At 43.8% G+C, this 15,939-nt stretch overlaps 3 protein-coding genes across 4 annotated transcripts; 2 read left to right on the top strand and 1 right to left on the bottom strand.

Annotated features, from left to right (window-relative positions):
• Positions 1-6,694: 6,694 nt before the first annotated feature.
• Positions 6,695-10,350, top strand: LOC121758622 (probable galactinol--sucrose galactosyltransferase 2). The gene is made up of 14 exons (XM_042153996.1): positions 6,695-6,852; positions 6,941-7,156; positions 7,257-7,519; positions 7,624-7,714; positions 7,802-7,850; positions 7,926-8,017; positions 8,116-8,223; positions 8,297-8,413; positions 8,516-8,926; positions 9,018-9,159; positions 9,250-9,317; positions 9,409-9,543; positions 9,615-9,927; positions 10,016-10,350. The coding sequence occupies exons 2-14, from the start codon at positions 6,978-6,980 to the stop codon at positions 10,289-10,291; spliced, it is 2,244 nt and encodes a 747-aa protein (XP_042009930.1). The 5' UTR covers positions 6,695-6,852; positions 6,941-6,977; the 3' UTR covers positions 10,292-10,350.
• A 587-nt stretch (positions 10,351-10,937) lies between these two features.
• Positions 10,938-12,782, top strand: LOC121758625 (28 kDa ribonucleoprotein, chloroplastic-like). Its single transcript, XM_042153999.1, has 4 exons — positions 10,938-11,453; positions 11,910-12,011; positions 12,251-12,526; positions 12,605-12,782. Exons 1-4 carry the CDS (start codon positions 11,034-11,036, stop codon positions 12,668-12,670), a joined length of 864 nt encoding a protein of 287 aa, XP_042009933.1. The 5' UTR covers positions 10,938-11,033; the 3' UTR covers positions 12,671-12,782.
• Positions 12,783-12,881: 99 nt separating this feature from the next.
• On the bottom strand, positions 12,882-15,097 carry LOC121758624 (protein-L-isoaspartate O-methyltransferase 1-like). 2 transcript variants are annotated; one of them, XM_042153997.1, is made up of 4 exons: positions 14,810-15,097; positions 13,703-14,033; positions 13,359-13,523; positions 12,882-13,276 (listed from the first exon to the last, which is right to left on the bottom strand). In XM_042153997.1, the coding sequence occupies exons 1-4, from the start codon at positions 15,023-15,025 to the stop codon at positions 13,020-13,022; spliced, it is 969 nt and encodes a 322-aa protein (XP_042009931.1). In that variant the 5' UTR covers positions 15,026-15,097; the 3' UTR covers positions 12,882-13,019. The 2 variants fall into 2 exon arrangements, with proteins under 2 accessions (XP_042009931.1, XP_042009932.1); XM_042153998.1 differs by having other exon boundaries at positions 13,703-13,973.
• Between the last annotated feature and the right edge of the window lie 842 nt (positions 15,098-15,939).

Genomic DNA, 15,939 nt, shown 5'->3' with positions numbered 1-15,939 from the left:
GCTTATTGCAGTTCGTTTCAGACGGACTGCTTGTTAAGCTGAATTGTGGTCTTATATCCTCCTTAGAAGCTTGGACTCACAATAGTCTTTAATAATCGATCTAAAAAGGGGATCAGTCTTTAAAGAACGATATACCTTGGTACCATTTGTAAGAGACGACAAGCACATAGAGACAAAACACATAGGGAAAAAATGAAAAAGACGAAGGAAAAAAACTTTAAACCTTTTTTTAAAACGACAAGTAAAAGGTACAAGTAAAAAACAAACAAATAAAAACACATACCCCTATGACCGAACTAGACACGAGACGGACTGACCGGACTTTGTCTCTTACAAGTGGAACTTCTTGAGGTTGGAGACGTGCCATGTTCGGGGTACTTGTTCTCCTGACATGTGAGTCAATTTATAAGACCCTTTGCCGAGGACTTCGGACACCCGATATGGACCCTCCCATGTGGGTTCGAGTTTGCCCAGCTTTTCTGCTCGGCTTACTTCGTTGTTTCTCAAGACGAGATCTCCCACTTGAAATTGAAGCTTTTTCACCCTTTGGTTATAATACCGGGCTACTTGCTCCTTATACTTGGCTGCTTTTATGCACGCCAATTCTCTTCTTTCTTCGGCGAGATCTAGTTCTGCTCTCAGTCCGTCGTCATTCATTTCTGAGGAGAAATTTAGAGTTCGGGGACTGGGTACGCCGATCTCCACCGGAATTACGGCTTCAGTGCCGTACACCAGGCTATACGGAGTTTCACCGTTGGAGGTTTTGGGTGTAGTTCGGTAGGACCATAGGACTTGAGGGAGATTTTCTACCCATTGTCCTTTGGCTTGTTCTAACCGAGCTTTTAACCCTTTCACCAGAATCCGGTTCGTTACTTCCGTTTGTCCGTTTGCTTGGGGATGGGAGACCGAAGTGAACCGCTGTTGAATGTTCAGCTCTTGGCACCAATTCTTGAACGTCTTGTCGGTGAACTGAGTCCCATTATCCGAGATGAGGATGTGGGGTATGCCAAATCGGCACACTATGTTCTTCCAGACGAAGTCCAATGCCTTTGAGCTCGTTATCGTAGCTAATGGTTCAGCCTCCACCCACTTCGTGAAGTAGTCCACGGCAACGATAAGGAATTTCATTTGCCGAGGAGCTTGAGGAAGTGGTCCCACTATGTCTATGCCCCATTGCATGAAAGGCCAAGGGCTTTGCATAGTGTATAGATCGGTCTGCGGCATCCTTGGGACATTTGCATGAATTTGGCACTTCGTACACTTCTTGACGAGCTGCACTGCCTCTTGTACCATGGTTGGCCAATAATATCCCCATCTCAGAACTTTTTTAGCTAAAGCTCTGGCTCCGATGTGGCTACCGCACGATCCTTCATGAACTTCTCTGAGGATGTAGTCCGTCTCTTCTGGTCCTACGCACCGCAATAACGGCTGGAGGTAAGACTTTCTAAAGAGGACTCCTTCATGAAGTTCGTACCGAAGTGCTCGACACGTGATCTTCCGAGCTTCTCTCTTATCCTCGGGCAATTGTCCTTGATCCAGATACTGCAAGATCGGCGTCATCCAGTTCGGCGAGCTGGATACTGAATGTACCTCGGCTTCATCAATGCTTCGATGCATTAATTCTTCCGCCTTTGAGCTCGGATCTGAGGCCAACTTACTTAAGGTATCTGCTCGGCTATTTTCCGCTCTAGGAATGCGGATTATCCGAAAATAGGAGAAACTTCGGCTGATGCTTCGCGCTTTGTCCAAATACTTCTTCATTCTCTCGTCACGAGCTTCACTTGTACCCAACATGTGATTTACTATGACTTGTGAATCACAATGGACTTTGAGAGATTTGACGAGCAGACTTTGCGCTAACAGGAGTCCGGCCAGGAGGGCTTCGTACTCGGCTTCATTATTAGTAGTGGGGAATAGGAAACGAAGTGAGTAGGTTACCTCGTGTCCGTCGGGAGCGACAAGTAAAATACCAGCTCCACTTCCCATCTTGTTTGAAGCTCCATCTACGAATCCGCTCCAGCAGTCCGGCGGCTCTACTTCGGATTCCAAGGGCTGTGCTAGTTCGGCATTGGCAGAATTCTTCTGTTCGGCAATAATAGGAATTGCTTGATCGAACTTCGCTTCTGCAAGAAAATCTGCCAAGGCTTGTCCCTTGATGGCTTTCCGAGGTAGATATTCAATTGTGTGCTCTCCCAACTCTATAGCCCACTTGGCGATTCTGCCTGATGCTCCTGGTTTGGTCAACACTTGCCGAAGTGGCAGATCAGTTAAGACGCATACCTTGTGAGCATAGAAGTATGGCCGCAGTCTCCTTGCTGCATTTACTAATGCCAGAGCAATCTTTTCCAGTGGTTGATACCTGGTTTCTGGACCTCTTAATGCTCGGCTTGTAAAGTAGATGGGAAGCTGCTTTAGGCCTTCTTCTCGAACAAGTACCGCGCTGATGGTTTGATCCGATGCCGCTAAGTATAAGAATATTACTTCGGCTTCGGTTGGAGCAGAGAGAATAGGAAGCTCGGCTAGATAACTTTTGAGCTCGTCAAAGGCCTTTTTCTGCTCGGCTCCCCACTCGAACTTTGGTGCCTTTTTCAACACCTTGAAGAACGGTAGTTGCTTTTCGGCTGCTTGGGAAAGGAATCGACTCAGTGCGGCTAGACATCCGGTTAGCCTTTGCACGTCATGTATGGACTTCGGCATTGCCATGTTCTGAACGACTTGAACTTTTGAGGGGTTTGCCTTGAGTCCGTCTTTTGAAACCCAACAACCCAGAAACTTTCCCGAATCTACCAAAAAGGTACACTTTTGGGGATTAAGTTTGAGGTTGGCTTTCTTGAGCACGTTGAGAGTGGACTTGAGGTTGTGCTCGTACTCCGAGGTGCTTTTGCTCTTGACGACTATATCGTCAACATATACTTCGACTTCCTTTCCAATCAGGTGCCGAAAAAGCTTGTCTACCATCCTTTGATAAGTGGCTCCGGCATTCTTTAAACCGAATGGCATCTTTTTATAAGCGAAAATGCCGAAATCAGTAATGAAGGCCGTTTTTGAAGCGTCAATCTCATCCATTAAAACCTGATGGTATCCTTTGTATAGATCAAGAAAACAAAAAATTTCAAAGCCTATCAGAGCTTCTACTTTTTTATCTATGTTCGGAAGGGGATAGCAATCTTTGGGACAGTGCTTATTTAGATCGGTGAAATCTATGCACATCCGCCATCCTCCTTCCTTTTTCTTGATCATGACAGGATTGGCCACCCACGAAGGATACTTCACTTCGAATAACACATCCGCCTTCAATAATTAACGGACTTCGTCATGGATGACTTGACTTCGTTCTGCCGCAAAGAGTCTTTGCTTCTGTTTTATCGGCCGGACCGAAGGATCAATATTTAAACGATGAGTGATTACCTCGGGGGGCACTCCGGTCATGTCCAACGGAGACCATGCAAAGACGTCTTTGTACTCCTTGAGGAGCTGGATGGTTTTTTCCCGAAGTAGAGGCGTTCCCGCGAAGCCGATCTTAACCGTTCTGGATGGATCGTCTTCGTACAGCTGAACTGTCATCGAGTTCGGCTCATGTATGACTTCGGTCATCGCCTCTGACTCCGGCTGCTGTGATTGCTATGCTTGGTGGTGCCGATATGACTGCTCGGCACTTCTAAGCGCAATTTGCAGACATTCCTTTGCTCTCTTTTGGTCACCTCGGATGACCGCTATCCCTCCTTTAGTAGGGATCTTGATGGTGAGGTGATAAGTGGAGCAAATGGCCCGAACTGTGTTGAGCCAGTCTCTTCCCAGGATGACGTTGTACGGGGACCGAGCTTTCACCATGAAAAACTCAATCATCGTACTGGAGCTAGTAGGCGCTTTCCCCACCGTGATCGGAAGGCTGATAATACCTTCAGGGCGGGTGTCCTCCTGGGCGAAGCTCTTCAGGGGAAGCGGAGCCGGGCTGAGCCGAGCTGGGTCCACTTCTAGTTTGTCGAAGCACTCTTTAAAAAGAATGCTGACTGACGCTCCTGTATCCACAAACACCCTGTGGATCAGTTTGTTTGCCACTCCGGCTTGGATGACAATGGCGTCTTGGTGAGGAGAGATGGCCGGGACGGGATCAGCATCCGAGAACGTAATCACTTCGTCCTGCTTCAGCCTTTTATGCGTTGGCTCCTCTCGATTGGAGCCTCTGCGCTCTGACTTCAGGGACGACTTGGTCTTCCCGGCAGGGAGAGCGTCAATAGTCAGGATTACTCCATCATATTGCGGCTCGTCATCGTCCTCGGGATCCGGCTGCTTTTTCGGATCCTGAGGGGCGCAGTTCGCACCTCTCTGCTTCTTATTCTTCTTTGACTGCTTGCTTTGGTATTTTTTCAATGTCCCTGCCCTCACAAGAACATCGATACCTGCAGCCAAGTTTCTGCACTCCTCGGTATCGTGACCGTGGTCTTGATGGTAGGAGCAGTAGTTATCCTGGGGTCGGCGCGCGGCTGATTTCGTCATCCGCTTTGGCTTTTCGAACAGGTCAGAGTGCAGTTCGAAAATTTCCGCTCTTGGCTTGTTCAGCGGTACGAACTGAGCGGGCGGCTTCTCGGGATTGAGACGGGGTCCCAATCTGTCTTGCACCGGAGTCCTTTGAATCCTTTCAAAAGGAGTTCGGCGAGGATGTCCCTGATCGCCAAAAGGAGTTCGGCGAGGATGTCCCTGATCGCTATGATCGGGCTTCCTCCTGTCTCCTCGGGACGATGAGCTGTCTAACGACCGTTTGCGACGGTCTGCCTCATCGGCCCGGGAGTACTGGTCCGCAATGTCCCACATTTCCTGAGTTGTCTGCGGACCGCACTCGACGAGCTTCCTGTAGAGCGCTCCGGGCAGGATTCCATTTTGGAATGCCGAGATGACAAGCAGATCGTTGAGATCGTCTACTTGCAAGCATTCCTTGTGGAATCTTGTCATAAAGTCGCTGATTTTTTCGTCGCGACCTTGACGAATGGAAAGCAGCTGAGCCGAAGTGATTCGGGCTTCCGCTTTCTGAAAGAACCTCCTGTGGAAGGCATCCATTAGATCTCGGTAAGATCTGATGCTGCCCTGGGGGAGGCTATCGAACCACCTTCTCGCGTTCCCGATGAGCAGCTCGGGAAACAGCTTGCACATGTGGACCTCGTTGAGACCCTGGTTCGCCATGTTATACTGATAGCGCCCCAAGAAATCGTGAGGGTCCACGAGCCCGTCGTAAGTCATCGACGGAGTTCGGTAGTTCTGTGGTAGGGGAGTTCGGGTGATGTCGTCCGAGAACGGAGTCTTCAGTGCTCCGTACACGGCGAATCCGATATCTCGTCGGTATGGAGGAGATTGAGTTCTCCTGTGATTCCGGTACCGAGGAAGAGCAGGAATATGTCGGGGTTGAGGATTCTTCTTCCTGGAAGACACGGCACTACTGCGGTAGTGACTTTCATGTCTGGATGAGGAAGGAGAATCCTCCGCTTTCGTCTTCGGCTCTTGGCTCTTTTGCAGGAAGGCTAAGAACTCATCCTGCTTCTCAGCCAAGAACAGCTTGACAGCCTCATTCAAATCAGGCTGCTGGGAAGACTCAGTGGGACGATTTTTGGAGCGGCCTGTTCCTTCGCCATGAGAACTGGTGGTGGATTTATCCCTAGGCTGTTTTCCAGACCTATGGGATGGATTGGCTTCCTCCTGGTTCTCACGAGCAGGAATACGGGTACTCTGCGATCTGGTATGCATTTTTTGGGTGGAAAAAATGGATCAAAAATTCGCTTTATCACAAATTTTGTTCTTCGTTTCCCACAGACGGCGCCAGTGATGGATCCGCGAATTTCTGATGTTCGTAAATGCTGGTAGAGAATGAAGATTATGACACAAAGAATTTACGTGGTTCGATTTACTGAAGTAAATCTACGTCCACGGGAAAAAGGGAGGGCAAGATTGTATTGCTTGATCTGTTTTCTACAGCTTGCAAATACAAACTTGCTATTTGCTATATGGTGTTTTATCTCTAGAGAGCTTCCCCTTCTCATATCAGATCTAAGTTCTATTTATATCTTGGACTAAGATCGTGGCTTGCATCACCACCCTAAGTCGTGGATGTCGTGTAGGTCATGGCCTAAGATCGTGGATGTAGCGTAGGTCATGGCCTACGATCGTGGCCTGAGTTGACACCACGTGGTAGTGGGTGTGTTGGACATCCTGTATGGGTCCACTAACTCCTTGTTCGGTCGAATACTGAGACCGAACTGCTTTGGTTGCCGATCTGAGAGTAGAGCTTGATGCCGACCTGAGAGCAGAGCTTGATTGGTTGGCTTTTACCGAGCTGTAGGCTGAGGCCGAACTCTTTGGTAATGCCGAACTCATACTCCTGCTTGGGCTTTGGGCTGATGGGCCGTCATTGCTGTTGGGCTTGTTTAGTACGCACCCCATCACAACTTATTCGGAGACATAAGCTCGTATTTACTTTTTCTCTATCTCTCTCATTTTTGTTCATGAGATGGCTGTTTCAAAATGAGACTAGTGAAGTATGGAGTCAACTGTGGAAAGGTTGAACTTGGCTTATAAATATGCTTTATTAATATGAAATAAACATATAACAAATGCTGACTCATTTCCATGTCAGTTATGCTTGGACTGGCCCCAGGCATCATCAACAAAAATCTTATTCATTTCAACACTTCCACATTACAACAAATTCCAATCTCTTAAAATAATTTCTATTGGTCGTCGATGCCTATGGTATTCCTTAAGTATGTTTTGGATGCTTATGCCTAGATTTTACTATAAAACCACCCCATTTGGGTCTTTCTCTCTCACTTCTCTTACATTTTGTAAGTTTGTTACAAAAGTTAGGTAACATTTTGACATCCCATTGACTTATTTTCATGCATTGTGTTATGCGTGTGTACATTTTCATGGCGATTTTCTTGTTTTCTTGCAGTTAGAAGAGAGAAACAACGTAGAATCCTTTGTGAAAAATGACGATAACAGCAGTTCCAGTCGTTAAGAATGGCTGCCTCATGGTGAGAGGCAAGGTTGTCCTCACTGGAGTGCCAGACAGCGTTGTCGTCTCACCAGCAAGCTCGGGTGCAGCCTTTGTGGGGGCCAAGGCCCCCATCTCAAGCTCTTGCCATGTCATCAATCTTGGGATTCTTGAGTGAGTTTCATGATCTTATAGTTTCATGCTATGATCGACATTTCTAGGATATGATGGGGATTAACTTCTTGTTCTTTTCTTGTTGTTTTTTCATCAATAGGGATTGCAAGTTTATGTGCTTGTTTATAGCCAAGATTTGGTGGATGATACCGCGAGTTGGGAGATCAGCGAGTGAGATTCCACTGGAGACTCAGATGCTTCTGTTGGAGGTGGGGGAGGATTCAGTGCTAGGCGTGGTGGAGGACGAAGCTCCTGCAACGGGGCAGAGATTCTACGTGCTCGTGTTGGCTGTGTTGGACGGAGCCTTTAGGACTACTTTGCAGGGGACTGCATTGAATGAGCTTCAGTTCTGCTACCAAAGTGGTTGGTTTCGTCTCAAGAAAGTGCATTATTTATTCTGTTCCATTCGAGTAGTGGCTGATGTTTTGTTCTGATTTTTTTTCCGATTTTCTATTGCTCTTTCAAAGGTGATGCTGGTGTTGAAACTGCACAAGCAATGGAAGGAGTGTTTGTTAACTCAGGGGATAATCCTTTTGAATTGATCAAGGATTCAATCAAGTATGTTTTGCTTCTTCATCAAGATTTTGGTATTAGACATCAGGCATCAGATTCCTTGACTTTGTGAAACTATTCATCTCTTTTTAGGATTCTGTCCAAACACAAGGGTACATTCACTCATCTAGAAAACAAGAAGGTATGTTATATATTAGTCCATCTAGACAAACACACACACAGTATGATCTGAGATTGAACTGGCATTCGAATTTAGGTTCCCGCACATTTGGATTGGTTTGGCTGGTGCACTTGGGATGCATTCTATACAGAAGTCAGCCCAAAAGGCATCAAAGATGGCCTTGAGAGGTTCGATCACTTAAACACGAGGCCTTTTTCACACTTGATGTATGAATGGGATCCTATTTTACTGAATAAACTGTATGAAACTTTTGTGTTTTTCACAGCTTCAAAGAAGGAGGGATTTCTCCGAAGTTCTTGATCATAGATGACGGGTGGCAGGAAACAGTCAACGAGTTCCACAAAGAAGGAGAACCTCGGATTGAAGGAACACAGTAAGTCCCATGACCATAACTTAGTTAACTTGGATGAGATTATAGCTCAAATGTGGTGTGTTTGTTTGTGTAGGTTTGCAACAAGATTGGCAGATATAAAAGAGAACAACAAATTCTGTTCAGAAGCAGATGGTTCGAGCACGAACTTGAAAGAACTGATTCATTACATCAAAGAGAATTATGGACTAAAGTAAGCTCCAATATCATCAAATTCTTTTCTGAAACAAGCCAAAAGAACAACCTCAAAATCCTTAAATAGTTATGTTGTATATTTTTTTTGTTCTTGATTTAGGTATGTGTACATGTGGCATGCCTTAGCCGGTTACTGGGGTGGAGTTCTTGAATCATCTGAGGCTCTGAAAAAGTACAACCCTAAGCTCGAATACCCAGTTCTGTCTCAGGGAAACATCGGTAACATAAGAGACATAGCCCTCGACAGCTTGGAGAAGTACGGTGTGGGAGTGATCGATCCCCACAAGGTTTTCGACTTCTACAATGATATGCACAGCTACCTTGCCAGTAGTGGTGTGGATGGTGTCAAGGTTGATGTTCAGAATTTGTTGGAGACATTAGGATCTGGATATGGTGGCCGTGTCTCAATCACTAAACGGTATCATGAAGCTCTCGATGAGTCCATAGACAGAAACTTCACAGAGAATAATCTGATCTGCTGCATGTGCCACAATTCAGACTCCATTTTCAGGTATATTTCTTGATTGCACCCTATTTGGCCCTACATTGTCTTTGTCATGTCTAGAAGTAACGACCACGGTGTGCTTGGATCGATGTTTCAGCTCTAAGAGGAGTGCCACAGCTAGAGCATCTGAGGATTTCATGCCTAATGAGCCAACTTTTCAGACATTACACATTGCATCAGTCTCTTTCAACAGCCTTCTACTTGGAGAGATTGTAGTTCCTGATTGGGATATGTTTCATGTGAGCATTTCTTGCATCATTTTAGGCTAACACATTTCAACAAATCAATCTTGTTAAGATGTAAAATTTGTCTAAATATGATGGATGCAGAGCAACCATAGCACAGCTGAGTTCCACGGTGCAGCAAGGGCGATAGGGGGCTGCCCGGTGTATGTTAGGTAAGAACCTCGTCTCACGTGATCAATAAACTCATGAAAACCATTAGAAACTCGATGTTTTTAAAGTCACTGATTTTATCGAATGATGCAGTGATAAGCCGGGAAAGCACAATTTCAAGATCCTGAGGAAGCTCGTTCTGCCTGATGGATCCGTGCTTCGGGCTAGATATGCAGGCAGGCCTACCCGGGACTGCCTGTTTGTGGACCCTGTCATGGATGGGAAGAGGTAATAAATTTTTTTTTGTGTTTTTGTAACTTAGATGAACAATACTAATGATATTCCCAAACTCATCACAGCCTTCTCAAGATATGGAACTTGAACAAGGTGACTGGAGTTGTAGGTGCTTTCAACTGCCAAGGAGCCGGGTCTTGGCCTATGAAAGCGTCTGAATCGGTCGAGACATCTGCCCCCACGGCCACTTCTATCTCCGGCCGTGTGAGTCCAAGCGATGTAGAGTTTCTTGAAGAAATTGCTGGGGAAAACTGGATAGGAGACTCAGTTGTGTATGCATTTAACTCAGGAACAATTTCTAGAGTGGCAAAGGGTGAAACTATTGAAGTGTCATTAGGCCTATTACAATGTGAAATCTTCACCACCTCACCAATAAAGGTCAGTAATAAAATAAGCTTGTTTAGGCTCACCTAAGTTAAATTTTGTACATTCAAAAGCACTAACACAGACATTATATTGTATACAGACACTCAAAGGTAGCATTGAGTTTGCTCCCATTGGCTTGATCAACATGTACAACTCCGGTGGAGCAATCGAAGAATGTGCGGTCGTTGGTGACCGAGAAAGAATAATGATCAAAGCAAGAGGATGTGGAGTATTTGGAGGGTATTGCAGCATCAAACCAAGTTCTTGCAAGGTTAACAAGAATGAGGAGGAGTTCACATACAACTCTGAGAATGGACTATTCACGGTCTATCTTCATAGTGATGGCAGTTTCAAGGAGATTGAAATTGTATTTTAACACCATCATATGTGATCCAATTTGTTACGAATTTAGTGACATTTTTATACAAGTATCAACAAGGCTTCTTTTTTCTTTTCTAAATAACAAATTAGAAACAATGTTTCGAAGTGCCAATGAGTTACTACCAAGCAATTAAGATAACCTAGAAAGTCTCAAACTTTCTTGTGTACTCAACAAGGATATGGGTCCAATAAAATATGACCCAAACTTATTCATTTCTGACATTTATTTCGTCAACGTAAACATTTCGTCTGATACTACTTTTATTTTAGTAGTAACTCAGAAATTTTTTATTGGGCCATCAAATTTACAAATTCCATGAAAATGCAAAATAAATAAGGCACAAAACTAAGGATTATTATTTCTAGAAAAGAATATTTTGGGCCTCTCTTTATTTCGTTTACTGCTGTGACGACACAGGTGAATCCAAATTCTAACTAATTAAACATAGCCTCAAATAGATTCTTTTACTAAAAATAAAATCGAAGGCATACTTAATCAAATCTACTCAAGTTGTAATAATCTACTCAGTTAAGTTAGTTAAAATTGTTTTATTTTCATCTGTTTGATTGTAATAAAAGAAAGAAGCAAGAAGATAATTAAATATCTACATTATATAAATAGAAAGAATGGCACCTTATCCTCGTATTGAAAGCAATACTTGTGCAACCATTTTCACCACAAACCCTTCTAAACCCCTTCCCTTCACCACTCTATCCCTAGAAATTCTGCAAATACAATGGCTTTTGCAGCTACTACAGCGTTGATATCAAGCCCTACGCCCTTCACTCCATCCAAAATCTCATGCTGTCGCCCCTGTCTCTCAATTCCGTACAAACCCGCGAATTCCCAGCTATGCTCCAAGCCCTTATCCTCGCTTTCACTCACTTCTTTATTCTGTCTCACAAGGAAGGAGAAAAGCTTTTTGTCAGCTCTAGGTGAGGATGTTCCGGCAGTTCTTGAAGAAATTGATGGGAAGTTGGACTGGGATGAGGCTGCCGATGATGAAAGTGTGGCCGAAGGAGAAGGGGGCGAGGGGGTTTTCTTCGTCCAGCCGCCGGAGGGGGCGAAAGTGTATGTAGGGAATTTGCCTTTTGATGTTGATGGTGAGAGATTGGGTGAGCTCTTTGAGCAGGCTGGAGTTGTTGAGGTTTCTGAGGTATAATTGGTTTTATTTTTTTTTATCTGCGAGTTTGATGGAATCGACTGTAATGAATAAAGGTTGAATCTTGATTGGTCGAGTTTGTTGTTTTTTCTATATGAAGATTTTTTTTATTCCATAATTTTGTTGGGTGTGGATTGTGATGCAGAATGGATGAATTTGATACATGGGATGTGTTTTTTATGTGAAATAGGATGAGTTTGTTATGTTTAGATTTCGTTGATTGTTTGTTGTGATGCAGAAATGGATTAATTTCAAGCGTTTATTATGTGAAATGGCGGGATGAGTTTACTCTGTTTGATATGCTTGGATGATTTTGTTTAATGTTTGAGTGGGGAAATTGGATTTGTTTTAGCATGGGATGTGATTGAGATGATAAATTTGATGAGTTTTCTATGTATAACGATGAGGTGAGTAAGTTTGTTGTGTTAATTTTGTAGTTTCTTTGTGCAGGTTATCTGCGATAGGATATCTGGTAACAGCCGCGGGTTTGGTTTCGTGACAATGAGCACTGTGGAAGAGGCCGAAAAGGCCGTGGAGTTGTTCAGCCGTTATGTAAGTTTCATAGACTGCATTACATTACGCCGGTGGCATAGATTTTGTGAATCAGTATCTCTGTTTCTTTATACCAGTTTCTTGATTAATTGGTCGTTTCAAAGTTTCTAGACTTGCAATTAGCGATCAATATCATTCACGCGTCTACTACGTGTATCTTTAAACGTGCAACTCATGTAAATATCCTTGATGGTTTTCCGGTAGGGTTTACCTTTCGTTCTTTCCCCCTTCTTGAACAGGATTTGGACGGCCGATTCTTGACTGTCAACATTGCTGCTCCCAAAGGATCACGGCCAGAGCGTGCTCCTAGAGAGGCCGGTCATAGAATATATGTTGGCAACCTTCCATGGAGTGTGGATAGCGGCCGCCTTGAGGAGATTTTCAGTGAGCACGGTGCGGTTGTTAGTGCCCAGGTAGTGTCCGACAGGGAAACTGGAAGGTCGCGTGGTTTTGGCTTTGTAGAGATGTCAACCGAGTCTGAGATGAACGATGCCATTTCCAGCCTTGATGGAGAGGTAAATCCCTTTGCTCCCTCCCAATTAATATAGTCTGTCTGTGTATCCAAATTGGAAATAATGTATTTATTGGTGCAGACTTTGGATGGGAGACCGATCAGAGTGAATGCTGCCTTAGAAAGACAAACCCGCGGCCGATTTTGATTGCTAAGCAACTACTAGTTATTATTGTATTATTACATGTCTTGTTTTGTGATGGGATTTTGAGTTCATTATATTCGTCTAATAGGTTCCAACTTCCAATCTTGAATATTAACAATAGAGTCCCCCATCTATGATAATATTGTCATGCATTGTTCAACACATTTATTGGACTAAATTTCAATGACTCAATGCTCATATACCAAATCAAATCTACGATGAAATAAACACTTTACTATTAAAAAATCGGAAGCTAGTCCTCTTAATTCATAGAATATACAAGACATCAACATTACGCGGAGTCTCTAGAAAATAACGATGCGTTACTTACAGTGCAACATAACTCTTATACCTAATATTGTGGACCTCGGATCTGAGCTTCTCGGCTTGTCAATGGAACGTAACGCACAGAGGTTTCGCTCCGGACACTTAGGCTGCCATCCTCATTCTTGTCCACGACTTGCAGATCCTGGAAGACATTCCCCACGGGGATCACCAATCTGCCACCTGGCTTCAGTTGCTCGATGAGCGCTGGAGGGATTTCCAATGCAGCTGCTCCAACGTGAATAGCATCATAGGGCGCATGCTCCGGCCAGCCCTGCCTTCCATCTGTTATTACGCAGTGGCGCGAGTGATTATTGTAGATGAATGTGGTGATGATTTGAAAATGTACAAAGAAACGAAGAAATACCTGCAGCATGGATTGAGAGGGACCCTTCTTTGAGTAGGGGAGCTGCAGCACTCTTTTGGATACTTTTGATAGAAGACTCGACTAGCTCTGGAATATGTTCGACTCCAACTGCATGCCCTTCTGGTCCAACCATGACGGCAAGGCAAGCGGTCAAATACCCAGTCCCTACAATATGAGGCTCGACGAATTTGTAAATTTCGAAATAAATAAGTAAAAGCTTACATCAAAGATACAAGCTTCTCACCAACATTGAGTTACCATAACTAAAAAAGTGGCCAAAATGACCTCTACTGTAGTATAAGAAACCTCATATAATTTAAGCAAATGCAACAATATATATTTACCCGAACCAACATCCAGTGCGCACATGCCAGGCTTCAAATGGTTCTCCAACAACTCAAGGCACATTGCATGCATATGAGGAGCAGAAATCGTAGCATTGTGGCCTATTGGCAAAGGACTATCAAGATAGGGTTGTGCACCCGGCGGCACAAACAAAGCCCTGTCAATTGTTTCCATTACTTCTGCTACTTTCTTCGATCTTATCACTCCTGAGCTCTGCAAATCAGACACCATATCTTGGTTCCTACCAATACCACTTCCAGCCCAGAACCGCTGTTGGGAAACATAAAACAGTATGGATGTAAGACTTAACACACAGATCTGTCTCATAACCTGTCACAAAATCATGAAAAGAGAAAGAACAAAAAGAGCAATATCAATGTATCAAATAAAGTAAATTTGATTTTCTAGTAAATCTACATTGTTCTGCAGCTACTTTCTTATCGGGAAGGTTTACGCATAAACATCTCAAACGTGTCGGCTTATTGCAGAACAGGCATCTTTACCTACCAAGTACCAAGTACCAACAGCAACACAAAGCACTTCTTTTAAATGCATTTATATCATCTAAATCTTCGCGGATTGAACAGATTATCTCTTAGTCTGGGGTAAACTAGCAGCACAATCTAAATCAACACAGTGAAAATCATAAGTTCATAGCCTTTAATAAATGCCTTATTTCATAGCTTCTACGAGCCCGAACAATAATCAAACAACATGATCCCTATCATATTCAGCTACTCCAGCACAACTAGAGTGCTGGAGTGCCAACGAAGTTTCATTCTTCAACTAAACATGCTCCAAATCGAACGCTAAAGAGCTTCAAATTGTATTTTATCCAAAACAATCACATGTTTTAGCATCATATTGTATTCATACAGAACTTAGACATCTTCACAACCATAGAAACCTCAATACACACATTTATCAGATGCCTGATACAATCATTTCAAGATAACGACTTACAAGTCAATCCACAGCCCATTTATAACTAATTCTGCCACTTCGTTACATAACTCGATAAAAAAACACAATTCTCAAATTTCATCCATCAGAATCCAATAGGAACACGCAGAGAGAATGAAGAGAGTGCGTGTTGGTTGGCGTACCTCCATGCGGGAAAAGAGAGCGTTTCCCGTGAGGAGATACGGGTAGGCGCGGCAGCGGCGGTAGGAGAAGGCGGTGATGGCGGCGGCCAGCTTCGGCGGGGGGCGGTGGCGGAAGCGGATCAGAGTGAGATGTAAATAGGATGAGTGAAGAGGAATACGATGTCCCAAGCGGGTGGCGATTGCAGAAAGTGAAGAATAATTGGAGGAGGAATGCATTTTTTTAATATAATCCTCGAAATTTCTGCATTTTTCTGTACCTCTGCTCTCTTCCCCCTTGTCGACACCTCCATCACCATTCTCCCTATCCAACCACTTTGGACTGGGCTTTTTAATACTTTTAAGCCTATTTGAGGTCCGGCCCATATATTTGTTGTAGACTAATTTGCTTGGGCCTAGTTTCAATTACACTACGATTTCATATGGGTACACCGGTTGAGGCCTTCGCGATTGTAGATGACCGTAGAATTGGAGTAGAGTTGTCAATTGGGTCAGACAGACCCAGCCCAACACAGCTCATGCCCTATGGGCCGACCAGGAAGATTCTATCGCGAAATGGAGCAGGCCTAAGGCGACTCATTGGTTGAAATAGGCTCAAATTGGGCCATTTTCAAACTTAGACCCAGCCCACTTTTAACGCTAGGCTGAGCCCCAAGTTGCATGGCCTATGGTAGGTCTGGGCTTGGCTGGCCAGACCCATTAATTTGAATACGACTTTTCTCGAATCAATTTGTTATTCCAGTACTTTTGTATTTAAAGTTAACTTTCATTTTTGTTATATTTAAGTTTAATCTTTAATTGATAATTTGGTTCATCGTCTCCACTTAGAGACTAAGACTATCTAATACTACCTCCGTCCCACTAAAGATAACTCTTTTTTTTTTTCCAACCAAGATAACTCATTACTAAATTTGAAAATCTTTTTATCTCTACTTTATTCTCTCTTACTTTACTTTCTCTACTTAATACCCAAAATAAAGTTGCATAAAATTCCGTGCCGCCCAAGGAAGGGGTCATCTTCCTTTGGAGGGAGTATAATCTTTAATTAATTTCTCAATTTGTGTTTAATAAATCATTATTACGGTTTACTATTTCATACTTATGATGTGTATATATGGTTTTTAGTAGTATGT

The sequence above is a fragment of the Salvia splendens genome, chromosome 12 (assembly GCF_004379255.2).
Source record: "Salvia splendens isolate huo1 chromosome 12, SspV2, whole genome shotgun sequence".
In the NCBI taxonomy this organism is placed as follows: Eukaryota; Viridiplantae; Streptophyta; class Magnoliopsida; order Lamiales; family Lamiaceae; genus Salvia; species Salvia splendens.
Note: the sequence above shows the minus strand (reverse complement) of the source record. Positions and strands in the feature narration are given on the sequence as shown.

Excerpts from the sequence above, each read along its gene's own strand:
- LOC121758622 (XM_042153996.1), top strand. The coding sequence starts at position 6,978 with ATGACGATAACAGCAGTTCCAGTCGTTAAGAATGGCTGCCTCATGGTG. Across the intron at positions 8,018-8,115 it reads ATCAAAGATGGCCTTGAGAG|CTTCAAAGAAGGAGGGATTT; the intron begins GTTCGATCACTT and ends TGTTTTTCACAG. Across the intron at positions 9,544-9,614 it reads CCTGTCATGGATGGGAAGAG|CCTTCTCAAGATATGGAACT; the intron begins GTAATAAATTTT and ends AACTCATCACAG.
- LOC121758625 (XM_042153999.1), top strand. The coding sequence starts at position 11,034 with ATGGCTTTTGCAGCTACTACAGCGTTGATATCAAGCCCTACGCCCTTC. Across the intron at positions 11,454-11,909 it reads GAGTTGTTGAGGTTTCTGAG|GTTATCTGCGATAGGATATC; the intron begins GTATAATTGGTT and ends TTCTTTGTGCAG. Across the intron at positions 12,012-12,250 it reads TGGAGTTGTTCAGCCGTTAT|GATTTGGACGGCCGATTCTT; the intron begins GTAAGTTTCATA and ends CTTCTTGAACAG.
- LOC121758624 (XM_042153997.1), bottom strand. The coding sequence starts at position 15,025 with ATGCATTCCTCCTCCAATTATTCTTCACTTTCTGCAATCGCCACCCGC. Across the intron at positions 14,034-14,809 it reads CTCTCTTTTCCCGCATGGAG|GTTATGAGACAGATCTGTGT; the intron begins GTACGCCAACCA and ends ATTTTGTGACAG. Across the intron at positions 13,277-13,358 it reads CCTCTCAATCCATGCTGCAG|ATGGAAGGCAGGGCTGGCCG; the intron begins GTATTTCTTCGT and ends GCGTAATAACAG.